The sequence below is a fragment of the Pelophylax lessonae genome, assembly GCF_965119305.1.
Source record: "Pelophylax lessonae genome assembly, chromosome: 1".
Lineage (NCBI taxonomy): Eukaryota > Metazoa > Chordata > Amphibia > Anura > Ranidae > Pelophylax > Pelophylax lessonae.
Genome location: NC_138768.1, coordinates 745515008 through 745527902, shown reverse-complemented (window position 1 = coordinate 745527902; position 12895 = coordinate 745515008). Strand labels below are relative to the sequence as shown.

Sequence of the window (12895 nt, the reverse complement as noted above, 5' to 3'; positions counted from 1 at the left end):
TCCTCTTCTGCATCCTCTTCCGTGTCCTCTTCCTCCCAGAATGCCAGAATGCGCCTGCACCGGCCCGGCTCGTCAGTTCCGGTGAGGCGCCGCATTCCTCCACAGCTTCTGGGCATGCCCAGAAGCTGTTTAGCAGGGAATGCGGCGCCGCACCAGAAGTGACGAGCGGGCCGGTCCTGGCGCATTGATTCCTGGGAGCGATGACGTTCAGCTCTCAGGAATCATTGCAAACCGGAAGTGACGGCACGGGCCGCGGCCACAGAGGGAGGAAGTGGAAGAAAGGTGAGTATATTTTTCTACAATAACAAGGTAAGTAAAAAAAATACTAACTATCCATTTCTTTTTCAGGTGACAAATAGGAAGGGGATGGCCACAAAATCGATTATGTCGATTTTGTGGCCGGAACTCTGCTTTAATTAGAAAAACTTTAACGTAGTAGTAGTTGTTAGTAACATTATATATCTACTTTCTTTTAGTTTTATTTTTTTTATTTAAAGTGTAACTAAGGCAAGATTTTTCTATTTTTAGTTTTGGATAGTGTAGAGAGGAATTAGAAGATCTGTCATGTTTTCTTGCTGTCTGCGTCCCTGTTAGTGAGATTCACCCTGAGATTAAAGGAAAATCTAAAATTTTGGGTTAACACCAGAACAGGAATAGAGGAGAAATCTTATAATGGGGTCACTAGTTCTGACACCCTGAGATTTCCTCTCACTACCTGTCTTGGCTATGGGACGGGAAGTGAAGGGAAATCCCCCCAAAGGGACGCGGAAAAAAAACCTGCCGGGTTATAACCCTCTTACTGTAATCAAAATAAGAGAAAATTTTTGCCTTTATTTACACTTTAATATGTGGTTCCTATTTATTAAAAAAAACGTTAATTTAAGTCTATTTTTATAATAGAATTTTAGACTTATGAAGACAGCTATTTAGCAATACTTAATTCTTCAATTCTGGTAAAGCCACTGTTGCCATTCAAGCTGTGTTGGGAAGAGGAGAAGACTTATCTGTATATCCTCCGTGTATATCACATTTCAGCTGATTTATTTTGTAATACATATCAGATCTACTCCAATCTCAAGAAAAGCAGATGATCTTTTCTATTTATTTCTTGAAGATAGACTGTATTGCAGGGTAACACGAGGGTGTAATGAGGGACAGAAGCTATATGATAAATCTATATATGTATATCTATATAATAAAAATATAGAAAGCATTGATTTTTATTAAATGAGGCAGATGCGGTAAATGAGCTTTGTAATATGTATATTTTTTATTTATTTAATTTGTTTTAAAGGCAATAGTATATTTTAGTGTCCCTTTCAAAAATTCAAAGAAAGACAAATCACCTTGCTTAAAACTCATTTGCAAACCTTGAATTGTGAATTAGCTTGGAAAATGACTGTGAGTTTCTGGAGGTTATTATGTTGCCATGTCCAGTGCACTAACACAGCAGGAGTTTCAGTGCATAAATGCTGGAATAAGATATAGCTATAGCCTGTACTTGTCCAGCGATTGGACTGATATATTAATGTCTTTGTAGCTTTCCCCAACTATAAGTAATGGCTTTGCACATAATTCCTTGTTAGATAAGTATAGTACAACTTGGACGACACAGCCGCATTAGAAATAAAATCTTGGCACCGCAGCAAGTTATAGCTGCCACATGAGAATGATTCTAGTGTAACTGGCAAAGCCAACTAGTCTCCATTGCCCAGATCTTAGTCTATATATTGCATGCTGTATTTCTTATAATCCTTACCAAGCTTATTAAATGATTATCACCTCTGACCCTTGCCAGGACCTGTATGGAGGATGCTAATAAGACTTGCCACAAGACAGTTCTACTCTGAAATCATCTGCTAAGATATTTTTCTGGCTGCACAGCTGTAACCTGCCATGCAACTTATTAGGGAAGTAGAAACTTCAAACACTGTGGGGCTATGGTATGAAAACTGGAGGAAGGAAATCCAGGGATTGATTGTCCAAAGTAATCAATCAGATTACGCTTTTCAATTTCCTAAAGATCTACATATAAAATCTATTTGGTGGCAATAGAGGACTGCTCTATTGTTCGAAAGCTGCAGTGACCTATGTAAATAATGAACTCATATCAAAGAGACACAGCAACCAATCTGAATTTAGCAGACTGTGGTTCTAATGAGTAAAAAATGAATCTGATGGTTTGCTATAAAGTGATACATTTTGCACACTGGGGTCAAGTTCAAAACTGGAGAGAAGAAAACTTAAAGCGGAGTTCCACCCTGGGAACGTTTTTTTTAATAAAAATACCCCCCCGGGACAGTCAGGGCTAGTACATTCCACAATAGCCTCTGATCTGTCCCTTGCACTTACCTTTTAGAAGAAATACTTACCTTGAAAATGTCTTGTCCAGCGCTGCCATCTCAGGTGTGGGCAGCTTGAAGTCAGTGCGATCCTCTTCTGTGTCCTCTTCCGTCTTCTTCGGTCCCACGATGCACTGCACCGGCCCCGCCGTCACTTCCGTTTCCGCAGCGTCATCCCTGCACAGCTTCTGGGCATGCCCAGAAGCTGTTTAGCAAGGTATGACGGCGCCTGCACCGGAACTGACGTCGGGGCCGGTGCAGGCGCATTGATTCCCGGGAGCGATGAGGTTCAGCTCCCAGGAATCATTGCAAGCCAGGAAGTGACGAATCGCCGTGGCCGCCGAGGGGAGGAAGAGGAAGTAAGGTGAGAATATTTTCTTCTAAACAAGGTAAGTAAAAAAAAAAAAAAATTGCGATTATCCATTTGTTTTTCAGGTGACCCGGAGCAAGAAGATGGAGGTAAGTATAATTTTAGGATGGAACTCCGCTTTAATAAAATGGAACTTCACTCTCCCAATCAACATTGATTATTTGTAATCCTCATGCTGTTAGCATTAGTAAATAGTACCAGTAAATTAGTATTAGTAAAAAGATAGGAACATATATCACTTTACTTGTTTTAACCGCTTGCTGACCGCCGCACGACAATTTACGTCGGCAGTCAGCCCCTCACAGGCAAAGCGACGTAGGGCTACGTCGCTAGCCTGTGAGGCTCTAGGGAGCGAGCGCACGCCACTGGAGGCGTGCTCCCGCTCCCACGCGGTCACGGACCCCCTCAGCGCGTGTGCCTGGTGGACCCGATGTCCGCTGGCCACTCACGATTGTCCGTTAGAGCGGGAGAAAGACAGGCGGCTAATGTAACACAGCCGCCTGTCATTCTCCCCTGTGTAAGAATGGAGATCAGACGGTTCTACTATGTAGGACCGTTGATCTCTGTTCTTACACTAGTAGCCACAGCCAATCACAGTTAGAAACACGCCCCTAGGACACACTTAACCCTTCCCTCTCCAATACAGTTAACTCCTTCCCTGCCAGTGTCATTTTTACAGTAACAGTGCATATGTATAGCACTGATTACTGCAGTAATGTCACTGGTAACCCCAAAAGTGTCAAAAATGTCAGTCAAGGGTGCGATCTGTCCGCCGCAATGTCGCAGTCCCGCAAAAAAAATCGCAGATCGCTGCCATTACTGGTTTAAAAAAAAACAACAAAAATTACAAAAATCTTTCCCTTTGTTAGTAAACGCAATAACTTTTGCGCAAACCAATCAAAATACGCTTTTTGCGATTTTTTTTACCAAACATATGTAGCATAAAACAAATTGGCCAAAATGTTAAAAAATGTTGATTTTTACTTTTTTTTTTTTGGAAATTTCATATAAAAAAATGTGAAAAATATTGTTATTTTTGTAAAATTGACGCTCTTTTTTTGTTTATAGCGCATGATCAAAAAATCGCACAGGTGATCAAATACCACCAAAAGAAAGCATGACCGCGCAATTGTCCGTTAAATTCACGCAGTGCCGAATCACAAAATAGGCCCTGGTCAGGAAGGGGGTAAAATCTTCCGGGGCTTAAGTGGTTAAAGTTTTTATTTACATTTCTTCAGTTGCTTCCTGGTTTCTTGCCTAGGCAAATGATGTCATACATCCCAGGAGTCTTCAGAAAGAATGGAGAAGAGGAGGGGTTTTTGTCAGCTAAGCACACTCTTTTGCATGTATACTTGAGCTAAGGGCAGATGGATTCTAGGAAGTAAATTCTAAATTAATCATTTGCCCTTACTCATGATGGCCATGGCCAGAAATGCTAAGGGGTTTGTTTTCAAAGTGATTTCTCAAAAAAATAAAGCACGGCGGCAAGGATGGATGGGTGAGTTTGCTTTGAATATCAAAAATGACGCAAAGCTATCTTGTTCCCTGCGCTTTCCCATCGTCGGCATCCTGCTTCAGGGGGTTGTGGCTAGATGGTCACTACCTTACACATATGGTGAACTTTCATAAAGTTCGCCTCTTTTGGATGAGGCTACACCCTTCTATTTACTCGGTAACTATGGTATATATTACCAGCGACGTGAGCATAGACCTGTTGAATAAGCCAGTTGAGAATGTCCCAAGACACACACAGACATTAATCCACTTTATGTTTTTAGCAGCTAAAATCACTATTGCATCTGCGTGGAAAAGTCTGGTCATAGATCTTGCCTTGATGAAACGTAAACTCACCTGGATCATTCTGACTGAAAAGATGTGTATGATGTCAGTGTCTTACAGGACAAGCAATAGGGTTTTAAAAAAATTTGGTCCCCCTGGCTTAGTTATTTGCAGGTACCAGACATGCGGAGTTGACCCCAGGCTCCAGAGCTGGACCCTCGGGCGGAACCACTTTCGTCCCTTTCTTTCTCTTCTTCTTTGACCTACTATTCTTTCTTCAATACTCCCTCAGTACTTCTCTTCTCTTTCATTTCTTTATATATATATATATATATATATATATATATATATATATATATATATATGGCCCTCCTGGAATTGGTAGAGGGGTCCTTGGACACAAATACATTGTCGAACAGATGCCAAGACCTGGCCCTGGGAGGGTACTGGATATAAGATGAAGTATTGTTTTTTATAGAGTTTTCATTGATGTTCAGCTTTTATGATGCCCTAGGATTTAAGGGCTTTTACATTTCCTACCTGGAAAGGCACCACTCAGGGTCCTTCATTTCATAGAATTGCTGTGAATCACCCACAAATATAACTACCTAGACCTTTAATCGAACCATTGAGCAGTTCAACTTTGTTCCTTATTGCTGCCCAATACTGCTGTGTATGTTACCTTAGCAATTTACTGTTGCTGCTATATTTTGTACTCCTTTTATATCTTTTAAAGAAAAAACTTAATAAAAAATAATTCAAATATTAAAAATGAATTAAATAGTGTTTTTGGTTTGTGGTGCTCAGATGCAGTGAAGATCCGCTTTAAACATAACACAAGTCAAATAGCCTGATATACTGTACATGGGCATATAGTATTCCTACAACAGAGATAAACATGTATGTAATTTAAAGGTGGCTTTGCACAGTATTAATAGTTAAAGTATATCACCCCAATGCAATGTTTTGAATTTGTTTACTCCTATGTTCTTCAGACTTTACTGTTCCTTAACCTGTACATAAAGTTCACACAGAGTTCTGTAGCTTTATTTTTTGGGATACCATTTTTAACCACATCATTTTCATAAAAAATGTTTTACAGTATTTGTGTTTCCTAAAATGACCAGAAAGTGCACCTTCCTTATGCTTGAATGATATTGAATGTAAGTTGCACTATACATGTATTATATGTACAGTCCATACATAGAGCTGTAAAAGAAAAAGCCAACCCCCTGGAAATCCCAAACATGAATTATATGTTAAAGTAAACCTTTCCTTAGAGACACATGGCAGCTGTCATTGACAATCCTAAAAAATAAATATTAAAACTGTTGTTGCAGTTTTAAACAGTGTATACTCACCTTTTCCCTGCATGTGACACCAAACGCCAGTCATTCAGAATAAAGGCCCCAGAAGCCCACTGGGAAACTGACATTTCCTGGAGTGTCGGTTTCTTTGGTCCCTCTGCAGCTCTCACTACTGAGCTCCACACCACTTGTGTCTCTTGTAATACATGGACTAAAACTTGAAGGGGATTTACAGAGTGTTTGTATATATTTTCTTTATTATCCCTGGATTTTTGTTCATACTGTAAAATCTGGTTCTTGGAGTTATACAGCTGACTATGGGAGGACTTGGACACTGGCAACAAAAAAAACAGTGACCAGCCTGGTATAACCCCTCCACTCCCAGCATGCCTCAGTTTGTAAAAAAGCAGTACTAGCAGCAGATCATAAAACAGAGAGTGGTGGGAGCTGTGTCCCTAAAGCTGGCCATAGATGGATCGAATCTCGGCGGGTTCAGCATGGACTGGCTGAGATTCAATCCATATATGGGCAGGCTGGTTATACTTACGTCGATCCATCAATAGACTTTAGTACAACCATCCTGTCATATTTTTTTTCAAGCGATCACTGCAGGCAGCTATAGCAGTCATCAGTGATCATTGTGTTTCCCACTGGCAGAAAACAACAGCGCCAACGGAGGGATTCCCTCATATGGTAAACCATGAAAATGTGTGAACTGAAGACCAGGTGGCAGCTTTGCAAATCTAGGTAAAGTGAGCTTTACCAGGAAAGGGTAAATACTGATCCTTAAGAGCCTTCATTTTGAACAATGATCTGTCTGAGCCACCTAGCAATGGTGGAACAAGAAGCAGGTTTCCTGCTCCTTTGTTATGGATGACAAACAGAGAGTTAAGCCCCATACACACGCACCGATTGTTGGCCGACTGATCGGCCGTCTTTTGTCCAGTGTTGTTGTGTTGGTTTTAATGTGCTCTAGACTGCACACAAATTTTGTCAGCCAACAACAACCAACTGCAGAAGTGATGTCATGTTCTGGTCTACTTTTCGTGTGTTTTTTCTTCACTGAGCATGCCCAGTCTTAATCATCACATTTTTGTCGGCCGAAATCTGTACTGACTGACGAACAATCGGCCGTTCTGTTGTTGGCCAACAAAAATTTTATAGCCTGCACACCAGATTTTGTTCGGACAAAAAGGTCGCAGTCGGTTGTCGGAAGCATCATACTAACAAGCCGATAATTGGCCGATCGGACGTTGGCCGAAAATTTACGGCCAACAATTGGTGCGTCTGTACGGGCCTTTAGTCTTTCTAATGGAAACTGTGGCTGCAAGGTAAACTAGCGCAGAATGGACTACATCTAGATAGTAAGGGATTTATTTACCAAAGCTAGAGAGTGCAAAATTTATCACAATTCTGCATAGAAACCAATCAGCTTCCAGGTTTTATTTCCAAAGCTTAATTGAACAACCTGAGGTTAGAAACTGATTGGTTTCTATGCAGAAATGTGACTAATTTTGCACTCTTTAGCCTTAGTAAATAAACCCCGAAGCCTCTAACCATCCTAATGTGCATGGACACATAGGATAACATTGAGCTGCTTCTACAGGCAAAACGCAAAACTCCTGTAGAAGCAGCGTTTTATAAGCCCAGTGTGCATGGATCCTAAAGAGAATTTATTTTCCGATGTACTAGAGCTTGATAGAGAGACAGGAGAACAATGTCCTGATTAAGGTGAAAGCCCAAGAATAAGTTATAATGAGCATGGAAAAACATGATAAACGTGATAACCAAAACTTGTTTTTCTCCCAGGGAACCAAGGTATTTTATAACTTATAAAATTAAAACAAAAAAAGAAAAGATGAACACACCCTAAACTCTTAAATATTTTTTTTAATTGCCGATTTCATTCATCATAGACTGAGGTGTTTTTACCAGGATGCTCTCCTTGGTCCGTGCTGCGCTGATTTCTATAAGCTGTGACACCGCTGGTGGATTAACATACTATCAAGTGTGCTTGATTTCTGTCTCTACTTGGCTAACTAGCACTTCTATTGGGAACACATCAACACTGACTACTCTATAAGAAGCTGGTAACTACACATTGGTTATGGACTGTATTGCACCATGCTGTGTGTATATATATATATATATATATATATATATATATATATATATATATATATACAAACCCGATTACAAAAAAGTTGGGACACTGTACAAATTGTGAATAAAAACAGAATGCAATGATGTGGAAGTTTCACATTTCAATATTTTATTCAGAATACAACATAGATAGATGACATATTAACTGTTTAAACTGAGAAAATGTATAAGGGAAAAATAAGTTGATTTTAAATTTCATGGCATCAACACATCTCAAAAAAGTTGGGACAAGGCCATGTTTACCACTGTGTGGCATCCCCTCTTCTTTTTATAACAGTCTGCAAACGTCTGGGGACTGAGAAGACAAGTTGCTCAAGTTTAGGAATAGGAATGTTGTCCCATTCTTGTCTAATACAGGCTTCTAGTTGCTCAACTGTCTTAGGTCTTCTTTGTCGCATCTTCTTCTTTATGATGCACCAAATGTTTTCTATGGATGAAAGATCTGGACTGCAGGCTGGCCATTTCAGTACCCGGATCCTTCTTCTACGCAGCCATGATGTTGTAATTGATGCAGTATGTGGTCTGGCATTGTCATGTTGTTAAATGCAAGGTCTTCCCTGAAAGAGACGATGTCTGGATGGGAGCATATGTTGTTCTAGAACTTGGATATACCTTTCAGCATTGATGGTGCCTTTCCAGATGTGTAAGCTGCCCATGCCACACGCACTCGGCAACCCCATACCATCAGAGACGCAGGCTTCTGAACTGAGCGCTGATAACAACTTGGGTTGTCCTTCTCCTCTTTAGTCCGGATGACATGGCGTCCCAGTTTTCCAAAAAAGAACTTTGTATTTTGATTCGTCTGACCACAGAACAGTTTTCCACTTTGCCACAGTCCATTTTAAATGAGCCTTGGCCCAGAGAAAATGCCTATGCTTCTTGATCATGTTTGGATATGGCTTCTTTTTTGGCCTATAGAGTTTTAGCCAGCAACGGCAAATGGTACAGTGGATATTGTTCAACCAACAATGTTTTCTGGAAGTATTCCTGAGCCATGTTGTGATTTTCATTACAGTAGCATTCCTGTATGCGATGCAGTGCCGTCTAAGAGCCCGAAGATCACGGGCATCCAGTATGGTTTTCCGGCCTTGACCCTTAGGCAGAGAGATTGTTCCAGATTCTCTAAATCTTTGGATGATATTATGTACTGTAGATGATGATAACTTCAAACTCTGTGCAATTTTTCTCTGAGAAACTCTTTTCTGATATTGCTCCAATATTTTTTGCCGCAGCATTGGGGAATTGGTAACCCTCTGCCCATCTTGACTTCTGAGAGACACTGCCACTCTGAGAGGCTCTTTTTATACCCAATTATGTTGCTGATTGACCTAATAAGTTGCAAATTGGTCCTCCAGCTGTTCCTTATATGTACATTTAACTTTTCCGGCCTCTTATTGCTACCTGTCCCAAATTTTTTGGAATGTGTAGCTCTCATGAAATTCAAAATGAGCCAATATTTGGCATGACATTTCAAAATGTCTCACTTTCAACAGTTGATATGTTATCTATATTATATTGTGAATAAGTTTATGAGATTTGTAAATTTGTCCATTCCTTTTTTACTCGCAATTTGTAAAGTGTCCCAACTTTTTTGGAATTGGGTTTGTATTTGCCCAATACAGTCAGTGGGACCTGATTTTGCTCTCTAATTTTATATTCAGCTCCATACTGGATCAGTCCAATGCTTCATTCAACCAGTTCAGTTTTTACCTTGTACAAATCCAGCACCTCATTCACCCATTGTGGTTTTAAGGTGGGGTGCTGGTTTCTTGGGGTACTGACGGATCTAGATAAGCTTCTTATACTATGGATTTATTCGTGCAGGCTTTGTTAGTGAGAAGGAGGGGGCTCTGAGGTGAGTCTTTCACCAGCTCCCACGATAGTGATTTTTAGGTGTGAGATGTCACACGGACCATTTTAAATTAGTTAGGGGCATTTAATTTAAATGGAACAAATTAAGGGAGAGGGTTTTTTGAGGGTCTCTGGATTCTGATGCTGTGTATTGCTATACTTTCCATATCGGCTAATAAATAAACTTTTTAAGAGGTAACCATAGTGTGGCGTCATCTTTTCCTTTTTTTTTTTGTTTTCATGTTATAATGTTTGCCTACTGATTATATCTCCCCCCCCCCCTCCCCTGGTATTTCAGTTGTTAGAAGTTCTGTTCCAAGTTCTTCTATCTTGTAGTGTTTATAGTTTTTTTTTACAGTTTACATGGTTTCAAAATGGCATCCTTTGTTAATTCAAGTATAGAACATTAGGCAAGTAATACATATTAGTAATTTGGATAGTTCTTACTACTCATAAGTATAAGAGACCTACTAATAGCATAAGGCCCCTTTCACGCGGTGCACCCAACAGGCTTAGTTTTGCTCAGCGGGGATCGATCCGCTGATCCTCACTGAGCAAGCGGATGACAGCTCCGTCTCAGCTTACTTTGCATGAGGCGGAGCTGCCAGATCCCCACTCTCCTCTATGGGAGATCAGATGAGAACGGACCGCCTGTCCATTTTCATCCTATCTTATCTGATCCGATCCTCCAGACGGATGGAAAATAGGGTTACCGTCTGGATTTCACGGACAGGATCGGATCGGATAGCAGCGGGTTTCAGCGGAGATGTCTCCGCTGACATCCGCTGCTACATAGGGCTGCACGGAGTATCCGATCAGGTCCGCCTGAAAAACTGATGGGTGGACCGGTTCGGAAAGCCCGTGTGAAAGGGATTTTTCTAGTTTGCTAAATCTTCTTAAGATTAATGTTACAGCAGTCTCCTGAACATTGCATTTTAGTTATCCACTATATAGACCCAGGCACAGAAATTCTGCAACATGATCATTTTTAACAGAATTATAGGAAGAGCTTAGTGACAACCGTAGGTTCAGTGGAAAAAAGCTAACCATGGCCTGTCTCAACATTTAGTTGATTCTGGGCAGCAGTAATAAGGCAGTGGGGAAAATGAACCTTACACCCAAGAAATCAATTTTAGGTGCAGCTGCTCTTTCACATTTCGAAAAACTAAAATCATCAGTTTTTTGCAGTTACAAATTTTTCTTTTTTCAAAAATCAATCCGTTATCAATTTTTTTTATAGCCCATAATATTTATTATTGCTACACACTACTGACCTTACCCTAAACCCATTAGCTTGCAGACCCATTGAGACAACTCTTCTTTCCAGTCGTCAGCACAAACATGGTAATTGTCAGCAGATCTGTGAATGACCAAGGATGTCAGGGAACTCATATTGCTAGAGACAGAGACTGAAATATAAAAATTTAGAAAAGTTAGTGACATCAACTATATTTGAAATAACACCAGAATCCTTGCTTGTAATGGCATAATGCTGAAACATGTTACAAAAATAATCTTTTTCCTATATGAGCTTATTTGTTATGTAAAGGCCAATCAGAATATAGGTTTCACTGATTAGATGTCAATATACTGTATATGTCTTACTAACTAATATGGGTTGCAGGGGTGCACAGTTGGAAGCTCAGTGTTCCTGAATGCAACCTTAATTGTTGAACACAAAACTTTAAAATATGTAACAAATTGCAGCATCAAGCTCAGACAGATAATAAAACACAATGTAATAGAACAATGTATTCATTTTAATTTCACATGAAACTAGCATACAGTAAATAACTTAATCTGTCATATCATGCTGCCATTCTTTGCAAAACAGCCCACGGATGAGGAAGGAGCAGCACTAGCAGCCAATCAGGCTCTAATGCATGCCCATGTGCAGAAGGGGATAGAGGAAGGGGGGGCAGGCCGAGTAGATTTGATTGTTTCTCAGTGTTTTGCATCTTTATTATGCAATCAGCAGGCTTTGGTTAGACAGGTGACCCCAGTCAATGTTACATTGAGAGAAACTAGTATCATCCTTGTGGCTGTGCTGTCTGGCAGAGGTGTATGACTTACAAAACGGCTGAACAGAATACTTGGGCTGATAAGAAAGTTTACACATTAAAAGGTAGATTTCTGCTTTAAAATACGTTATTTAGTAACACAGAAAGATCTCATCATCAGTCACAGACACAGGAAGATGAAGTAAACAAGGAAAAGGCTTGATTCTTGATAATTTACATTCATTTTAGCCAATAATGCAAAAACACAAGCCATCCAATCCGGACACAAAAAAGCACATGCACACAGGTTGCAACCACTCAGAATTTACAAGCATGAAACAGACCCCCTCCACCCTGCTCCCCTGAAGATAACAGGTTAGTACAAAGGCTTTGCAAGCACACTTTTCTTTCTCTAGCAGTTGAAAAATGAACTAAAGCAGTTTCTTGACATACAGGGCTAGTACTGGCAAAAGAGGCTAACTTAAGGCTCGTACACACGTACCGATTGTCGGCCGTAAATATTTGGCCAACATCCGATTGTCGGCTTGTTAGTATGATGCTTCCGACAACTGACTGCGACTTTTCGGCCGAACAAAATCTGGTATGCAGGCTTTAAAATTTTTGTTGGCCAACAAAGAACGGCCGATTGTTCGTCAGTCAGTACAGATTTCGGCCGACAAAAATGTGATGATCAAGACTGGGCATGCTCAGTGAAGAAAAAACACATGGAAAGTAGACCAGAACATGACATCACTTCTGCAGTTGGTTGTTGTTGGCCGACAAAATTCGTGTGCAGTCTTGAGCACTTTTCAACCAACAAAACAGCACCAGACAAAAGACGGCCGATCGTTCGGCCGACAATCGGTACGTGTGTACGGAGTTTAGACTTAAAAAATTAGAGCGTAGGACAGCCACCACAAAAAATAATGTGCAAAGAATAAATTGCAAAATGGCTTAGAAGACAAAACATACAATCAAAACTGTTACTAAAATAGAAGATAGAAAGGATTTAACAAAAATAAGGAATTGCAAAAAAAAAAAAAAATATGCAGAGGTGAACCAAGCCTCATTTGCTCCAGGATA

At 40.2% G+C, this 12895-nt stretch overlaps 1 protein-coding gene across 1 annotated transcript in view; it reads right to left on the bottom strand.

Annotated features, from left to right (window-relative positions):
• CORIN (corin, serine peptidase) overlaps positions 1-12895 on the bottom strand; it is a gene marked incomplete at its 5' end in the record, with an annotated part of 372660 nt that overhangs the window by 60458 nt on the left and 299307 nt on the right. The window contains 1 exon segment of the mRNA XM_082265807.1: positions 11092-11221. Within this exon segment, the coding sequence (XP_082121933.1) occupies positions 11092-11221 (130 nt within the window).